We start from the raw sequence: 17,639 nt of genomic DNA, 5'->3' as shown, positions 1-17,639 counted from the left end.
CTTTAAAACTGAAGGATAAAACCTAGCACTGAAAAGACCACAACGTGGGTGCAAGGTAAGCCTCTCTGGGGAGATCCTTCCACAACTGAGGTGCCACCACTGAAAAGGCACTCCTCTTAGTCACCACCTGCCCTCTTCTTAGTTGCCACTTGCCTCATCTATTCAGCAGGGGCATGTAGGCCTTCAGGGCCTCTGAAGATGATCTTAGGGTCTGGGGAAGCATATATAGACCCACAGTATATAACTGTGCCATTGTCATATTCCCCTCATCCACAGCAGTAAAGCTGGTACCAGTGGTACCCACATGACATAGCTATCCCACATAATTTACGGTGCAATCCTACACATGTCTACTAGGAAATTAATAAGTCCTGTTGTTTTTAACAGGTCTTACTCCCAAGTAGTGTGCAAGTGTGTGCAGTATAGGATTGCAGACTGATTTATCCAAACTGGACTGGAGCTGTGAGATATCCAACTATCGGGAAGCAGCAACCACAGCACCGCTAGAACATTTTTTAAAAATGGGACCAAGTTTCCCATTGTCACCCAAAGAGCAAGCACTCTATTTATAGATAATCCATGATCGTTCTGTGTTGTTTGCAATTTCCAGCTCTTTCCTTTTGAGGGAATACAGCTACAGCTATCACAAAGAAAAGAGAACAGGTATGAGAAGGAACATACACAAGCAGGCTGGGAAATATGTATTGCACATGGACATGCGCACACAGACACCCCACAGACGCCCCTTCTAGGAAAAGGGAGAGAACTGCATTGACACTTTGTGTGTTTTCTGGTTTCAAACAGGCCAAACACTCATTCTGCAAGGCCTTCTTGACCAGCCGCTTTCCAGGAGAACAGGTACTTCCCTGGCCAAATAAAATAATCCACTGACATTTTATAAATGGATTTCATTCATAAGCCCCTCCTTCTGTCATAACTGCTTCTGAGGCTTACACTAGTCACCACAGAATAACAGTTCTGCTATTCCCCCAGCACGAAATTCTCCCAGGCACAAATATCCCCCAGTGCTGTTAAGCACAGCAAAAATAACATCCTCCAGACCCTCAATTCTCCTCCTTTGCAGCTTTGTCCCATGATGCCTGGAAATTTACACCACCTTCACCGCAGGACTTATTAGCTGCAGTGCACTAGGTTGCTCCTCTCGGCAAGCCAAGGCCCTGGGTGACAAAATAAACTCTCCCAACAGTTGCCAACAAACCTTAAGGCAACAACAGGTGATGCAGAAACTAGGGAGTTTCCCTGGTTCTTTTAAGCCTCCTAGAAACAGTAAACAGCAATGCAAGCAAACCAAGACCTCTCTGGGCTAATTCCAAGATGTTTTTTCCCTCCAGAGTGAACATGTGGAACAATACGTGCTACGCCAGGATGAAATACCCACATGGATTTTCCATGTGTTACCCCTTCACAGAAGAACCTTCAATAAACTTGAACAGACCCTTGTCCCAGCACAAGTTTTGATGCTGAGACATATTTGTGGGGGACTACCCATGAGTCCCACTTTCGACATTATGCTTAGAAACAGGAAAAGGAGCAGTACAAGTCACTTGGGCTCCTTTCCCCACTAGTTATATCAGCCTTCCCACTAAGGTAGGTGCCCCCAACCTGGTGCCCTCTAGATGTGTTGGACTACAACCTCCAGGATTCCTGATAATTGCCTATGCTGGCTGGAGCTGATGGGATCTGATGTACCCTAGATGAAGACAACCCCTCTGCCTTCCTTTTGCATGCTGAACTTACTCTACACAGTTCTCACAATGATTTCTGCAGAAACACATGGTCCTGAATCAAGATCTGAGCTACATTTATGAAGGGTTGTAGTCTTATTTGAAACCTAGGTCCTCAGATCTTTCAGTGTATGCACTTTTGCTCAGTGTTCATAATTCAAATAATTCATAATTTCAAATTGACATTCTGCATCACAGCATGTCATACTGTATCACAAATATTTTCAGAAAGATTTCCATAGATCATTTTACACAAAAAGGTTCTTAAAGGTGTGAGATTAAAGATACTGCAAAAATACACAGTGATCTCTTTTGTTAAGCGTGATATCATCACAAACATGGTGGATTTTGGCTTCACCAGTAGAGTATTTAGGACAGAATTCAGCAATAGCAGATGCGGAAGGTTCACCATGATTCCAGGTTTAAGGACATTTGGCAGCACATATTGTGAGGATTATTAAAGTCATTTTAGTACTGCTTCTCACATAACATTTGAGAGACGCACCCAGTGTGCGCAGGTCTACAAAAACATTATATGTAGGGTAAGGAGATAGTACTCTGAAAACATATTTAGGGAGGAACTTTTACTACAAGTAAAATCTTGAATTAAAAAAAATAAATTAACTAGAAGAGTATTTAAAATATGCCAGTTCAAGGCAATCCCTAACAAGAGCCAACTTGGGGTAATCTGCAGCATCTGATGAGGCATTCGACATTCAAGTCTACACTTGCCTCTTGCCTTGGATGCCATCTGGAAGGACAGAACCTTAGGGTCCTGGTTCCTAGACAATACTGTTCTCTCCACCAACAGACTTCACAGAATTATGAGGAAATTGTACAGAAGACAAAGCAGCAAATGTTTAAGCTTTTGGCAAGGCAGGTATTCCTAAAAGACTGCCAACTATTTCCTACTGAGAATATTATTTACAAGAAATACATTCAAAACATGTAGAAATATTTCCACTATACTTTCACTTACACTGAAAATACTAGACAGGTTACAGTTTACTGATACAGTTACAATTTTTAGAACAGTTGGTATATTTATATATACAAAGTTATTTAGGGTGCAATCCTATGCATGTTTTTAGATAGAAAAAAGTCCTACAACTTCCAGCATTCCTCAGCCAGCATGGCTGGCTGGCAAATGCTGGCAGTTGTAGGACTCTTTCTGTCTAAACATGCATAGGATTGTGCCCTTAGTAGTTATGAGAGACTGCACAGGAGGACTACTGTCATTTTAATGTATAGTACTGCATCTGGCAACTTTACTTAGGGCGCAATCCTGTTGGGATAGTTGGCCACCTCCAAATTCGGAGGCAGCCAACTTTCCAATGCAGGGCAGGTGAAGCACAGAAAGGATCCTATCCTCTGCGCTCCGTCCACCCTGCATTTGTGGCTAGACAGCTGATTTTCGCTGTCTAGCTGGGTACACTGGAGTGCACTGGAGGGGGGATGGTGCATAGGAAGTGTTGTAACAACATTTCTGCAGTCTCTTCCCCTCCTTTGGGAACCTCCCTGTTATGAGCACGGAGATGAGGTAGAACCATGCCACCTACGAGGCAGCGTGGGGGGAGGAGTGGAGTGAGGTTTCTGGAAACCAAGTTCAGAGCCCTGGCTGAAAAAAAACTACGGCTCTCTAGATACTGTCTAGCGGCCATAGGATTGCTCTCCCCGTAGACAACGCAAGAAGAGATTTCATAATCCACTTTTCAAGAAAAATTCTCAAAGCAAAGTATAATAAAACAATAAACACAGTACCACAAGTTTTATCTAGTAAATGCAGCAACAAAAATAAGACATAACAATTCAGTCTCTCTTAAAAATCTAATGCCTGCCTGTTCTTAAACTGCTCATCTGAACAAACCAGATGCCCAGACGTGATGGGAGGGAGTTCCACAGGCATTAGAATAAAAAACTATAAAATGGCAGCCAACTTCAATGTTACATATGAAGTGATAAGATCATTAACTACAAGACGTTACTAGGAAATTGAAATATTCACAGCTATAGTCCTGGCTTTCAAGCACTCATTCTGACGGTCAAACCAGATATGATATGGGCAGCCATGGAAGATTGATGACCCCTACTCTGGATCAAGTGCTTTCCCTCTGTTTTCTTGCTGAAAAGTCACCCACCCCCCAGCTGCTACTTACCCCCATTGGTAAAACATAATGACCCACCCACCCCCGGCTACTTTTTGTAAAAGAAAAATGTGCAAAGTGGGAGTTCAGTGACTAGAACTCACAACTTCTAGTGTGATGCTGTATCTAGCTATTTGCTCACTATGGCTGTAGGCAATAGGTTCAGAAACCCACAGTATATTACAATGCTTTAAAGCCATATGCTCAGAAGCACACTTCTTACTGATATAGACAGTTCTTAAATGTTTGGGATACTAATAAGAAGCTTTCTATTAGAATTTATTTTAGCATAATGTACAGTCTTGTGAGTGTCAGACTAGGATATAAATATGTCAATGTAATAAATAAAATAATTGCAGAACAATGTATTTGAACTAGCTAGATGTTTCAAATTAAGTTTAGCTAGTTTTGTCACAGGGTGGATACAAAGCAATGACTTTTGTTAAAAACAGGTTTTAAAACCCTGTAAATCCTCAAAGAATAACTTTACTTAGCATTAACTAAGTTATTTATACTAAATAATCTGAAAATAAGCATGTAAACTCTACAGCTAATCAATTCCTTCTACCACAAACACAGAGTTAAAAGATGTTTCTCTATGTAAATGAAGAACCAGTCCATTTCGCAAATATGAACTGGTAAATATGAAAATGTACAATTTACCTAATGGGCACAGCATTTGATTTTCAGCTCAAGAAAATAAACTGCTCTAGTCTGCCCAGCAACTATCAGACTTTATGGGCATTTCACTTTTGTTTGCTCCTTTGATTTTCTGAGGGTGGGGCTGAGCCATGCAGAGTGAAGCAGAAAGGAGCGACACTGGAAAGAAAAAGAGAAAACAAAATTGTCCAGTGCACAAGTTCCTGTCGTCATCTCTTACTTAGGGTGCAATCTTATGCACATTTAGACAAGAAAAATACCTTATAACTCCCAGCATCCCCAAGCCATCGTTGTGCCCTTAACCTCACAAACTCTCAAGGCTGCTAGTCATAAGAAATGCACTATACTGAAATATTTTAAACCTAAACTATAGATGTAAAAGGGAACTGTGCAAAATGTATACAGTTTGACTAATATGCAAGGCTTGGTTGAAAGAATGAAACCACACAGTAAAGAATTACTTTCAGGGCCAGGCAACCTGATGGCCTCCCAATGTTTTGGACTACAACACCCATAAGTCCCAGCCTTATGGCCAGGAATTATGGAATTTATAGTCCAAAATATCTGAACAGCACCAGGTTGCCTAGCCTTGCTCTGTTTAGTTTGTAAGTTAAAATGGTTTAGTGGTCGAATTTGCCCAATTGTATAGGAATGTGGTATCAATGAGATTTAAAACTGGCCTTTTTCCTTGCTGATTTAAAATCAGCAAAGAAATTTAAGGGAGCAATCCTATGGCCACTAGTCAGTGGCTAGACAGCCAGAGGAGATGTGGTTTTCCAGGAACCAACCTCGGAGCCCGCGTTCCGAGGTCAGTTCCCTGAGAACCGACCTTCCCATCTTCCGCGCTGCCTCATAGACAGCACGGAACAGCCCCATGCTCCATGCTCGGAAGAGGAGCGTGGAGCGGCCAAAACAGGGCGGTCCAGGGTGGGGAAGGCGGAAATGGCAGTGTGACACATCCTATGTGTCGTCTGGCAGCCTCCTCCCCTGCTCCGCCTTCCTGTGGTTACACAGCCGAAATCAGCTGTCTAGCCGCAAATGCAGAGCAGGAGAAGCATGGAGGGAATGATCCCCTCTGCGCTTCTCCTGCCCTGCATTGGATAGGTGGTCGCCTCCAAGTTCGGAGGTGGCCGATATCCCCATAGGATTGTGCCCTAAATTGTCTACATTGAGATTTTAGCAGAGGTCCCCGTCCCATTTCTTTTTTCAAAAGATGTAGCAACCCTATTCTGGAAAGCCACCTATAGTAAAATTCAATTGTCAAAAAGACACACTCAAGCAAACAGTGGATACTCAGAAGGTGTGCTACAAGTTCTTCTGACTCCATAAGTTCTTGTCCCACAGACAGTACCTATCATCTTAAGAAACCATAGCTGAGATAACACTAAAGCAAGTAGGATGATAATCATACGTTTGGTTTCCAAAAATAGCCATCGGACTCAAACTGCAACCCCTTGGCTTTAAGCTTAGTTTTGAAGCAACTGAAATGAAAACAGGTTCCTAGCAGTAGGGTTATAAAAGTCTAATGCAGCTTCCCCAACATGGTGCCGTCCAGATTTTGGGGACTTCAATTACCACTAGCCTCAGCCAGCTTGGCCAATAATCAGGAATGCTGGGAATTGTGGTCCAAAACATCTAGAGGGCATCACATGCTGGGAAAAGTTGGTCTAATGTTTCAGAACATTGCCTATGCAAGTTAATTAATTCAAGGAATTAATTAACTCTATGCCCAAGTGCCTCATCTTCAGACAAGTCCTCACTTCCTGAACCCATCTAACATAAACCTTCCTCAAATTCAGTTTGTCTGGATTCTTCTTGTTTTTAGACCAGAACAGCAGGAACAGGATAAAATTACAATAACCTTTTCCAAAGTGGATAGCCTTTCACCTGCTTTTTTGCTACACTCCTACCTGTTGCCTTTTTCAGCCCTTTACTTCACCCTCCCAATGACTGTACACAAGGTGCCTCTCAACAGCTAACTGCCAGCAGGGACAAGGACAGCAGGAAAGGGATTATTCAGTGAGAGATTGGGCATTTCTACACCAACCTAAAATCCTGCATTTAAAAGAGGGCTTTCTGCTTCCATTTTAAATGCAGGATCACCACTGACTCCCTTTACACGCGCTTCCTTCCTGCCCGCCCCCCGCTTTCTCCCCGTATCTGAGTCTTCCATTATCTTCCACTGATCTTGCTCCTCTTCTTGCCACTTTAACTCTTTTCGTGGAGGACACTGAAGCAGGACACAACGGGGTAATTTGATAGCTCATTATCTGTGATCTATTTAAAATGGAACAAAGGGCATTTAGTGCAGGAGATGCCTTGAATGATCACGGCGTCATGTAAAGAGCCCACAGACTTCCATGAAGGAGCAATCTCAGTCGCAGGATAAAAGCTCAGTGTGATGAAGCCCTTTTACGCTAAGAAGCCTATGAAGAATGAAAGCAAAGCAAGATATATTTTAAGAAAGAAAATACATCATTTTTAAGCCTTAGTGAAGACCAGGCTGCAGCTTTTACTCTTGCAGGCACCCTTAACCCAGCACAACATCAAAAAATAATTGGGAGGGCAGTGAAACAGTAAACAAAGCATATGTAGCAAACCTACTAGCAAGTTTTAGAGGCATGGTCATTAAAACTATTGCCATGCACTTCTCCGGGCAACACTCACAGGAACAACAGAACCCCACATAATGCAAAACTGAAGTGCTACAAGCAACTGTCCAGACATACAACTCAAGCATATAGTCACCTCTAGCCTATAGCAACCAGTACAATTCATGTGCCAGATGAACCCGCTCGGGTGCATTATTCATGCTGTCTGCATCCAAGCTGTTCGTGAACATGACCATTCTCCTTGCTTTGCGTGAAGATCTTTGGGTCTGACTGATATTTTTTCCCCTCCATAATAATAACTTAAGCACTTTGTGGAAAGCATCATTTCGGCCCAGTCCAAAAAATAATAATCTGCACACAGATTTAAGGCACTATACTTCAAGGCCTCCTATGCATGAAGAGAGATTATTGTCATCATCACAATGTTTATCATAACCTGGAGAAAGGGGGTGCATGCCTTTTAAACATTCCCAAGACGGATTGAAATGTTCAGGTACTACCATGGTACAGTTCTCTCTTGCAACTGTACAAAGGTCAGTTGTTCTGAAAATGTTCCCACGTCAAAATTGCATCCTACATGAAAAGCTCACAAGTCAGAGAAAAGTCTTCCCCGGTCCCCCAAATTAAATGCAAACTGAACTTTTGAATCCAATGTAGGAAGAACTCCAGCCTTTGTGAAGCCCCAGAGATAATGCTTATGAGGAAAGGACAATGCTGTATTCCTCTGGTAGGAATAAGAACTCCTGATGACTCAAAGAAAATAACAAATAAAAACAGGAGGGAGTACTTTCATACCAAAAAGCACCAACAGAATTCAAGAGTTTTAGATATGAGGGGTGTAGACACAATGGGTGTCTCTACATGAGCTATTTATTGCACATTCATGATAGGTCGCTCATGGAAGCTTGCGGGTACTTTACATGACGTTGTCAACTTCCAGGATGCCTCACACACATTTTCCCCTTTATCACACTTTCAAAAAGATCGGAAAAAAACTAGTGATCAAGTTAATGGCGCCATATCAACAGCGTATAAATACCAGCTTCACACCATGTATTTGCAAGGAGGGACTTTCCTTGATTCAAACCACGTTTCTCTCAGAGACAAATGCCTCCCTGCAACAAAGGGAGACAGATCTGATCTCCCACCCCACCAAGCTCAGAATTAACATCCTCTGTTGATTCAGATCACGCGATTTAAGTTCAGTGGGGCTTACTCCCAAGTAAGTGTGGAAGGGTTCCAAACTTAGTGTGATCTTATGTCTACTCAGAAGTAAACTCCATTGACTTCAGTGGGGCTTACTCCTAAGTAAGCGTGCCTGGGGCTGTGAGGAAACAGTACCGCACAAGTGAGAAAAGCAAGACACACACATCCCCGCTTCCTTTGCACACATGCCAGGGAGGCGCTTCCTCTATGCAAACCATGCGTTTACTGTGTAAAGAAGCCCATCCTAATCCCACAAAGAAAGCAAAAACAGAAAGCCCTGGAAAGGATCTGGATTTTTTTGCTTAATGTTTCTCTACATTACGGAAAAATCCTGCAAACTTACGAGGGCTTTGTCTTCCGGAGTGTTTGAGGGTTTGCAATGGACACAATAAACGGGCTTCCCCATTCCTTGTTTTTCCTAGTCCCTTTGTGGGCACGTTCAATATGTTTCATTTATTAAGCCAAATATTAAGATGGCACTGCAAGATTTCTAAAATATCACACGGTTCTTGAATTACACCACCTCTTTGATGCAGTTTTTGGCAGGGTTTTTTTGTTACTGCATTTTTGGCAGTTTTTAAAATGGCAGGATAAACCTAAAAAACAACAAGAGAGATACTGGAGGTTGATGGCATTATTAAAAGGACCCACAAACTTCCATGAGTGAACAATCACGAGTGCACAATAAATGCCTCATGTTGAAACACCCATAGAATCACCCATTATCTGTGTCAGTACAGCTCATTAGTACTGGAAAGCACTGTACACATTCAAGGAATCTTTTGTGAATGTACTTCCTCAAGACTCTAAGACAAGTATTGTCCTTGATCTAATACAGTCTCTTCCTCATTTCCACAAACAGGTTATCCTTTCTGCCCAACAGATGATTCATGCTGAGGGCTGCTTTTCCTCAGCAGTAATCTGTATGGGGCTGCATGCTGATGATGGGCAGAGCCAGAGCCACCCCATCTTCCTCTCTCTCTCACCCCCTTTTCTTCCTCTCCCTCCATCCAGTGGGCTGCCTGGAGAGAGACGGATCATTCTTGCTAGAGATCTGAACTGAATGTTGCAGAGGGCTTTTGAAATTGGGCCAAGGGCCGTGTTAAGACAGAAAAAAAAACTCCTACAACTCCCAAGATTCCTGAGCCAGCATGGCTAGCTGGGGAATGCTGGGAGTTTTAGGACTTTTTTCTGTCTAAACATGCATAGGATTGCGCCCTTGGTCTATGAATGAAAATGTCAACACGGTAGGTAGGTAGAGTGGTGAAGCTTTTCAATAGGATGGGTTACAGCCCACCCTATGCCAAAGTAAAACAGCCTGGTGACAGCAGTTTTCATTTGGGAGATGGAGCCTTGCAATTAAATTAACAGTTGTGAATTTAGAGCTGACAACCTAGATTTTTCCTCAACTAAACGGCATTAGACCGCCACACATGATCACACCCATTATTATATACAACCACCTGTAAATCTAACATACACTCCTTCCCCAGTTCCTTGTTCTAAAACAGAGTAACTGTCAACCCCCAGCCCAACATGTTCTCACACTCCACAAGCTGCTATGCACCTGGAGAATTCTGAACTCACCCTCTCATTTGTATACCCAAGATTGTGATTAATTGGTTACAAGAATCAACAGCCCTTATTATCCAGGTTTATTTCTTGTGCTTTCAATTCACTTAACCTTAATAACTCACTGATCATTAAAATAAAGGAGACTGAATAACTGAATCAACACGTCTTTTGATTCTGGATAACTGATTTACTGATTCACATGCAGCAGAATGAGGCGGCGGAACAGGCTGCACCAGTTCAAACTGTAGGAGCAGAACCCCATTTTTGAATGCTGCCCCACATTTTACAAAAAAAATAACAAATACTTCTATGAAAAAAACAAAACCCTCCGGCAAACCATGGGTAAGGTCCTCCTTACAGTGCTAACTTTTCACTGGCAGGGAAGCGTTCAAAAACTGCATCACTCACCTGCAATTTCAAGTAGCACAGTCCATTCTACCACCTCATCCTGCTGCATGTGTAGTAAAGGTAAAGGTGTCCCCAACCAGTCGTGTCCGACTCTAGGGTGTGGTGCTCATCTCCATTTCTAAGCCAAAGAGCCAGCGCTGTCCGAAGATGCTTCCGTGGTCATGTGGCCAGCATGACTGAACACCAAGGTGCACGGAACGCTGTTACCTTTCCCGCCAAAGGGGTACCTATTTATCTACTTGCAATTTCTTGCTTTTGAACTGCTAGGTTGGCAGGAGCTGGGACTGAAGACGGGAGCTCACTCCATCACGCGGCACTCAGGTCTCGAACTGCTGTCCTAATGACCTTCCGGTCTGCAGTTCAGCGTCTTAACCACTAGATGATAAAGAGCCGCAGAGAATTAAGAGAATCAAAAGAGTCAAGATCTTTGAGTACATTCTACTGTCTTCATGGGAAAGGTGGCTGACTTTTGGATACTTATGTTACTAACCAACATTACAAAACGTGGCTTTCTCCAAGAGATGTTCTCATCTAATCATATTCCCCTGCCATCAAGTAAAAAATTGCTGGATATTCACTCTGAAGATTAGGGTTTCTTAAGAGAAATAGTCAAGGAATGATTTCAACAAAAGTCACCCTGCCACCTATAATCTTTTTTTCAAGTATTGAATTAGATGGTAGTATTGAATTAACCTTTTAATGCACTCCATTTTCTCTTCCAACTATTCAAATTTCATTGTTCAATAGTTGAGAGAAGTTACACACCTTTTGCTAGTAGTAAACACCATCAAATTCATTACGTACAATGTGAACTTGTATACTAGCCATGTATGCCAAAGACACAAATCTTTTCACTAAAAAATGCAGCAGGGCAACTATTTGACATGTGGTGATAACATTGCTCTTCTTACCATGGGGCATTAAAAAAAACCCCAGTAAAACAGTTAGTACACAGTGCTTTTTGCTATGTAATTTTAATAAATCCAAAAGCAGGCCTGCTAACCTTGTTGTCAGTCTTATTTCTGCCACACTCACCTAAACTACACACATTGGAATTTGAAACCATACCCCGAGACATGACTTAGAGAGGTTCTCTCTAAGTCCCAATCCACTGACCCTGTGGTAGCTTAAGGGTGCAATCCTATGCGTGTTTAGATCAAAAAGAATCCTACAACTCCCAGCATTTGACAGCTAGCACAACTGGGAGTTATAGGACTTTTTTCTGTCTAAACATGCATAGGATTGTGCCCTTAGAAACTTAAGAATATAGACTTGGAGCAAAAAATACTTTTACACGCTTTTGTAACTAAGCCTAAAGCAGTCACTCCAATGTCCGTTTCTTGCATTTGTTCAAGCAGGAGTCACATATGTTATTTATACTCCCCTCCTGCAAAAATTACTGTTCTCACTGAAGTCATTAGGAGAGTTCTGCTTAAGCTGGTTTCAGATGTGCAGGCCTCTTCCACCCGTCCACTTCTCTTCTCAAGATTACAGGACCGTACTGTGGAAGGGAGCCAGCTGGCTGCAATATAGCACTCCATCTTCCTTCCCTGCCTCCCTCAGACCCACAAACAGGTTTCTCTAATCGTCTTCCAAAAAATCTACTTGAAGACAAAGAAGGTACCACACCGACTGGGAAGTTCGCCACAGCAGCCCCGGTCATTAATTAGGAAACAGCTCAACATCCTTTTCTAAACACACCACAGCACTTGGACACCAAGAGAAAAACACACACATACACACTCAGTTACCAGGTCTAAAGCGGAGTAAATTGATCTCAATCATGCCTGAAGGGCATCCTTCAGGCCTGAAATGACCAAGCCGCCTTCTCTCTCTCTCTCTCTCTCTCTCTCTCCCTCTAAAACTGACCTTAGCCGAATCCACACCCCTTCTTTTTTCAGATAAAGTCCCGGCCACCCAATTCCCAACCTGCTCAAAACTTGTCCCCATTTTACTTGGCTGGCCCAGCTAGCAATCAGGGAAGATTTTATGACTACGGAGTGAGTACTTTCTTTTTTAAACAGTACGCAAGCCCAGGGCCCAATCTGAAGACTGTGCTTTTAGCAGAAGAGACTGCTGGATGGGGATAATGGGAGTTGCAGTCCAACACACTTGGGAGCGCCATGTTGGGAAAGGCTACCATATGGATTTCTGGCTTTAGCTCTCAACTGGAAGTAGTTCAGTCTCATTCCCTTAGAAAGATTTTGAGTTTTCTACCCTGTAAGGGGAATCCAGCTATATATCTGGAATGTATTTATTTATTTCTATACTGCCCAGTAGCCGAAGCTCTCTGGAACATGGTATACCATCAGTTGAATGTAAAGCTTGGATAAATGCCATGAAAATGGTGGCCGCATTTTCACTTTTCCAGTGTTCCCTCTGGGTTGTGATATGACAGGCCTACATTTCGAATTGTTTTTATTTTTGTCAGGTTAACAGCATCCACAGAGAAAGCCATTACACATGACAAGGGAGTGAATTAAGAAAAATCACTTGAAATTATCATGCTGTTCAGGATTCTGTATCAAGTGCTATAGTCTCCAACAGCTTTTCTCTTGAAGGCAGCAAATCTGTGCCTGGGCTTGACTTCAGCCCACAGGAATGGGTTGGCATATTTAACACTCCTCCATACAAAATACTTAATTAAAATCCCTGGGCATAGGAAATTATCATGTTGGAGAAAAGTGAGGTTCTAGTCTAGCTGTCTCACTGACATCTATTTTTATATAAGGAAGAAGATTCAATATGTTACCCTGCCCTCCCCCCCCCACCTGTAGTCTGAAGTGCAATCAAGACCCAGGTTTTCCACCTCAGTGAGAATTAGGTCTTGCCACACAGGAAAGTTTTCCTGGGAATAGCAATAATTAATATTCTCTTTACTTCCACTGCAGTATGCCACAGAGCTTCAGAGATGCAGAATCAGAAGGAATTCCAAGCTTAAGTTTTTACTGAAGGGCAGTTGCTCCTTCAGAACCTTGCCCCATCACTTTCCTAGAGCAAATAGTTTTCAGCAAATTAAACAGGGAGTACAGATTAATCACAGCATCAAAGTCCCACCACAGAACCCAGTACCTTAATGAGCATACACAGACAATAGTTTACCAAGTGGTAACTTCCCACGGTGTGCATGTAATGACGTGATAACACCATCATTTGTACTGTCCAGTGAGGAGAATTTTACTATATGTTTACACCTGATTAAACATCTAGGAAGCAAGGGGAAGGAAAAACTCGCTGTTGGGAGCACCTTGGAAGTGCTAACAGAGAAGGGCAGGATATACATTTCTAAATACATTTCTCATCATCATTTGACTGGGCAATATAAGTTATTTCCCATGCTCATGGTAGGTTATGATTTGATAAACAGGCTGTGATCACCGCATAAAACCAATTCTAGCTTTCATTTTTAGACAGCCTATTTTTAACCCAAATGGTTGTGGAAATCGGGTGAGATTAGCCCTCTAGCAGCCAGGGAGAGGCAGTACTTTTCACAGCTTTCCTCATGGACCCCAATTACTGCAATCCAATTCCATCCATCCACTATGCTCCTCTTTTTACAATTAAGACAGAGGACATAATCCATCATCAGTGGCATGTCTTGTTGAGAAGGGGCTACGGGTGTAACAGGGAGAGATTCAGTTCACAGCCTTCAAGCGTGTTACCCTTTACAGCTTATTCGTGACCAAACTCAAGTTCAATTGATGCCTTATTCACCGAAACCTACAGCACTGCAACATGCAAATAGTCTGTTATCACTTAAAACATTCAATACATCAAGCAAACAAAATAACTCCGCATGTCTAATTTGCACGTGCTCATGTATTCCTTCCCAAAGAAGCAAACTCTAAACCAACTTCAAACTTGTCCTAATTCTGGTTACCGTCTTACCGAAAATTGCAGAGCATGGAAGAATGAACCAAGGAGTTGTACTACCTCCCCTGCTAGCCCAACACAACCATCAACTCTTAGAGGAACAGAGTTCTATGGGTTGTGTCCAATGTTAGTCCTACTTAGAGCAGACCCATTTAAATGAATAGGACCTCAGTTCGACCAACATTGACTAAAACCCAGTATATCTATCCAAACAGTACAAGGTGCTTTCAGCAAGTTTTTTAGGTTTTTTTAGGTTTTTTTTTTATTAACAACGTATCATTAGGTGCAATGAGATTCATTTTACAGATACAAAAACTGAGGCACGTATTTTGTGTGTGTGTATTTTCCCCAATGGCATGCAATTAGGCAATGGCAAAGCATCCAGGAATTTGGGCTCCCAGTCCCCTATTTTAATCATCACTCAATGTGGCCAAGCTGCTTGTTCTCTTTTATTGACCACACAAATTAAATGAGCTTATCCTCTGAAGGAGAACAGAGTCACAGCTGTTTCTGTCTTACATTAATCTCAAGACAACAAGCTGAGGAAGATACCACAAAGCAGAAAATCCTTGGCCATAAAACTGTTAGTAGCTCCCCCCACAAAAAGTGGGGTATGGGGGAGAAAATGCATACAACTATGGTAGCAACATTTCAAGGATGTACTACCTTAATGCAGGCTGTTTCTTGTCACTTTTAATCATGAAAATTAAAATGAATCACTCGTGTATCAAGTAACAAAATAAGCTTTAAGAAAGGCTGAATCTCTTCACTTGAAAAGCACCAGGGTATCATACACCTGTTGCTTTTGAGAGGTGATCGAAAAGGTAAATGAAAAATTCATTTTAACCAAGCAGACACATTGTTGTTGTTGATTCGGTCAGTCGCTTCCGACTCTTTGTGACTTCATGGACCAGCCCACGCCAGAGCTTCCTGTTGGCCGTCGCCGCCCCCAGCTCCCCCAAGGTCGAGTCCATCACCTCCAGACACATACCCCTCACCTATGTCCCGCCTTCCCTGCCAATTGCTCTGAGAAGCATAAATTGTATACTTACCTGGGAGTAAGTCTAATGGGACTTACTTCTGAGTAGACATGTATAAGATTGCACTGTTATTGCACTTATCCAGCCCCAACATACCTTGAAGTACCACACACAGCTTGAAAAAGCAACCTTTAGGCACACTCGAACAGCCAAGTTGTCATAGAATCATACTGGAAGGGGCCTACAAGACCATCGAGTCTAACCCCCTGCTCAATGCAGGAAGCCTGATTCCCAGGCGGTCTCCCATCCAAGTACTAACCAGGGCTGACCCTGCTTAGCTTCTGAGATCAGACGAGACCATCTTTCCAGTTGTGTTACATACAGTTGAGGAAGGTGGCAGAAGCAACTGCCACTGCCATTACTGCCAGCCCCTCCCCCCCGCAGATATTTATGAGCCACCATTCATGCCACATCTCCCAACACAACCAAGCACCTTGGCAAAAGGGAGGCTTTCAGTAGGCTACAAAAACTCAGCTGCCCAGTTCAAAAACTCACCTTAGTACTGATGTCTTCCCGCTTGTTCCCTGGCTTGCTCCTTCTCAGTTTGATGGACGGAGATCGAAGCAGGTTCTTTATCCTACTTGTTATTGTTGAGCCTTCAACGGACATCATAGCCTTAGTGGGGGGGAGCGCTGCCCCCCTCTCAGAGCCTCTCCACCACCACTCCAGTGAGTGGCTAACACGCCACAGAAGTTAAGGTACCAGACTGGCTGCGTTTCACATTTCTCTCAGGAGACTCCAGATTCCGGGCCCTCCCCTTTCACTTCATCATAAAGCTCCTGCTTCAGGGCACAGTTGTTTTAAGCTTTTGTGTGTTATGGCTATTCCAGATTCCTCCTTTGTCAGTTCAAAAGACTCAGATCAATATGGACCTTTGGGAGATGAAAGGGAGGGGGAAAGCCCAACATAAGCAAGTAATACATCTTCAAGTGCATCTTAGCTTTACTTAACAGAGAATGAATGACAGACACCATGTATCAGAGGTCACTGAATTTCATCTGGATTTGTGGGGAATCCTTCCCCCATCCCAAATATGCAAGTGACCACAGTTTTAAGAAGTAGACTGTTTAAAGGGGAGGAGGGGAAGGACGACTGTCAGTTCGCTATAAATGTCAGATTTTAAAGTTATGGCCCAATCCTTGCCCCCGAGCAATCCTAATAGGCAAACCTTAACAGTTGGCATGGGAGTTGTCATTAAAGAGATTAACACAAGGGAATGTCATAGCAGAATTAGGACTCCAGCAGAAGCTACACACACACGGTGTGGAGCAACAATGCATTATATACACTGTTGCGTTATTTAAATTGCTGGGTTAGAAAATAGAAGTCAGATGCATAAGCAAACCAGTAAACAAGGAACAGATACTGCTGGCGTGTAGATCAAGTCATACGTTTTCAGTCCAGATTTTAAGATACTGGATGTTTTCCAAGTCTAATATTATGTATTATTTCAAATACACCCACCTACACCTCATTTATGAAGAAGAAAATCGTTACCAGCCAAGATTATCAGGGGCGTCAGGCCCAAAGCCTTTCCCACCTTTGACTGATCGGGGGCTCGGAGAGGGAAGTCGACACAGATTTTCCAGCAGAAGTTTACGGTCAAAATTTCTTCCTGCCCGCAAATGACAGAAGGCGAGAAATGCCCGAGTCGGCGAGATCATCACAGATAATAAGCCCCTTTTTTTCTCTCTCAGAGCGTCTTGAAGCAACGTCACCGCGAGGACAGAGAGAAGCCCGGGAGCAAATTCAATCCGTCAACAGTTTGTTACAATAAACCAACGACATGACATTAGAAAAAAGAGTGGGCGGGGGGGGGGGGGGACGACTACGGCATGGATCAAGCAAGCTACGTTACCTTGGTGAAGAGGCAGCGGCGCTTTGCGGAGGAAAGAGAAAGAGGGGAGATTAAAAGGAGTCTCTCCCCCCCAGTGCGCGTCCGTGCAGCCGACTTCCCCCCTTTTTAAAAAAGCCACTGCAGAACCCCCCAAAAGCGTCCTTTTCTTCGCTCAGCTCCTCCTCTCTTCCTTTCCTTCCCGGTGTATCGTCCCTTTGCAAGCGATCAAGACGGCAACGGAGACGAGGAGGAGGAGGAGGAGGAGACGGTGCCGGCGAGAGCATTCACAGTGCAGGGGAGGTCGGGAGTTCCTCTTGCGGGTTCAAAAAAAAAAATGCTGGCGGGGGGAGGCGGGAGACAGAGCCTAGAAAAAGGGGCCGGCTTGGCTGTCCAACACAGCTCAGTTGCTCTCTGACACACATGCGCGCGCAGTCTGCAAGTTGACAGCAGAAGGGTCGGCTGGAAATCGCCGGAGCGCCCTTGCAGGGGAGGCTGCCAGACCCCGTTCCAGCCCGATCCGATCCCCGCCCCGCAGAGGG

The 17,639-nt window shown here is 43.4% G+C and overlaps 1 protein-coding gene across 1 annotated transcript in view; it reads right to left on the bottom strand.

Moving 5' to 3' along the window:
• MAPKBP1 (mitogen-activated protein kinase binding protein 1) overlaps positions 1-17,393 on the bottom strand; it is a 164,068-nt gene extending 146,675 nt beyond the window's left edge. The window contains exons 1-2 of the mRNA XM_084846278.1: positions 17,122-17,393; positions 15,759-16,135 (exon numbers count right to left, since the gene is read on the bottom strand). Coding sequence (XP_084702404.1) covers positions 15,759-15,875 — 117 coding nt within the window. The 5' untranslated portion in view covers positions 15,876-16,135; positions 17,122-17,393. The remainder of the gene's footprint in view (positions 1-15,758; positions 16,136-17,121) is intronic.
• Between the last annotated feature and the right edge of the window lie 246 nt (positions 17,394-17,639).

This window comes from Heloderma suspectum, chromosome 1 (assembly GCF_057233095.1).
Source record: "Heloderma suspectum isolate Gila_16-S chromosome 1, 16-S_ref, whole genome shotgun sequence".
In the NCBI taxonomy this organism is placed as follows: Eukaryota; Metazoa; Chordata; class Lepidosauria; order Squamata; family Helodermatidae; genus Heloderma; species Heloderma suspectum.
Note: the sequence above shows the minus strand (reverse complement) of the source record. Positions and strands in the feature narration are given on the sequence as shown.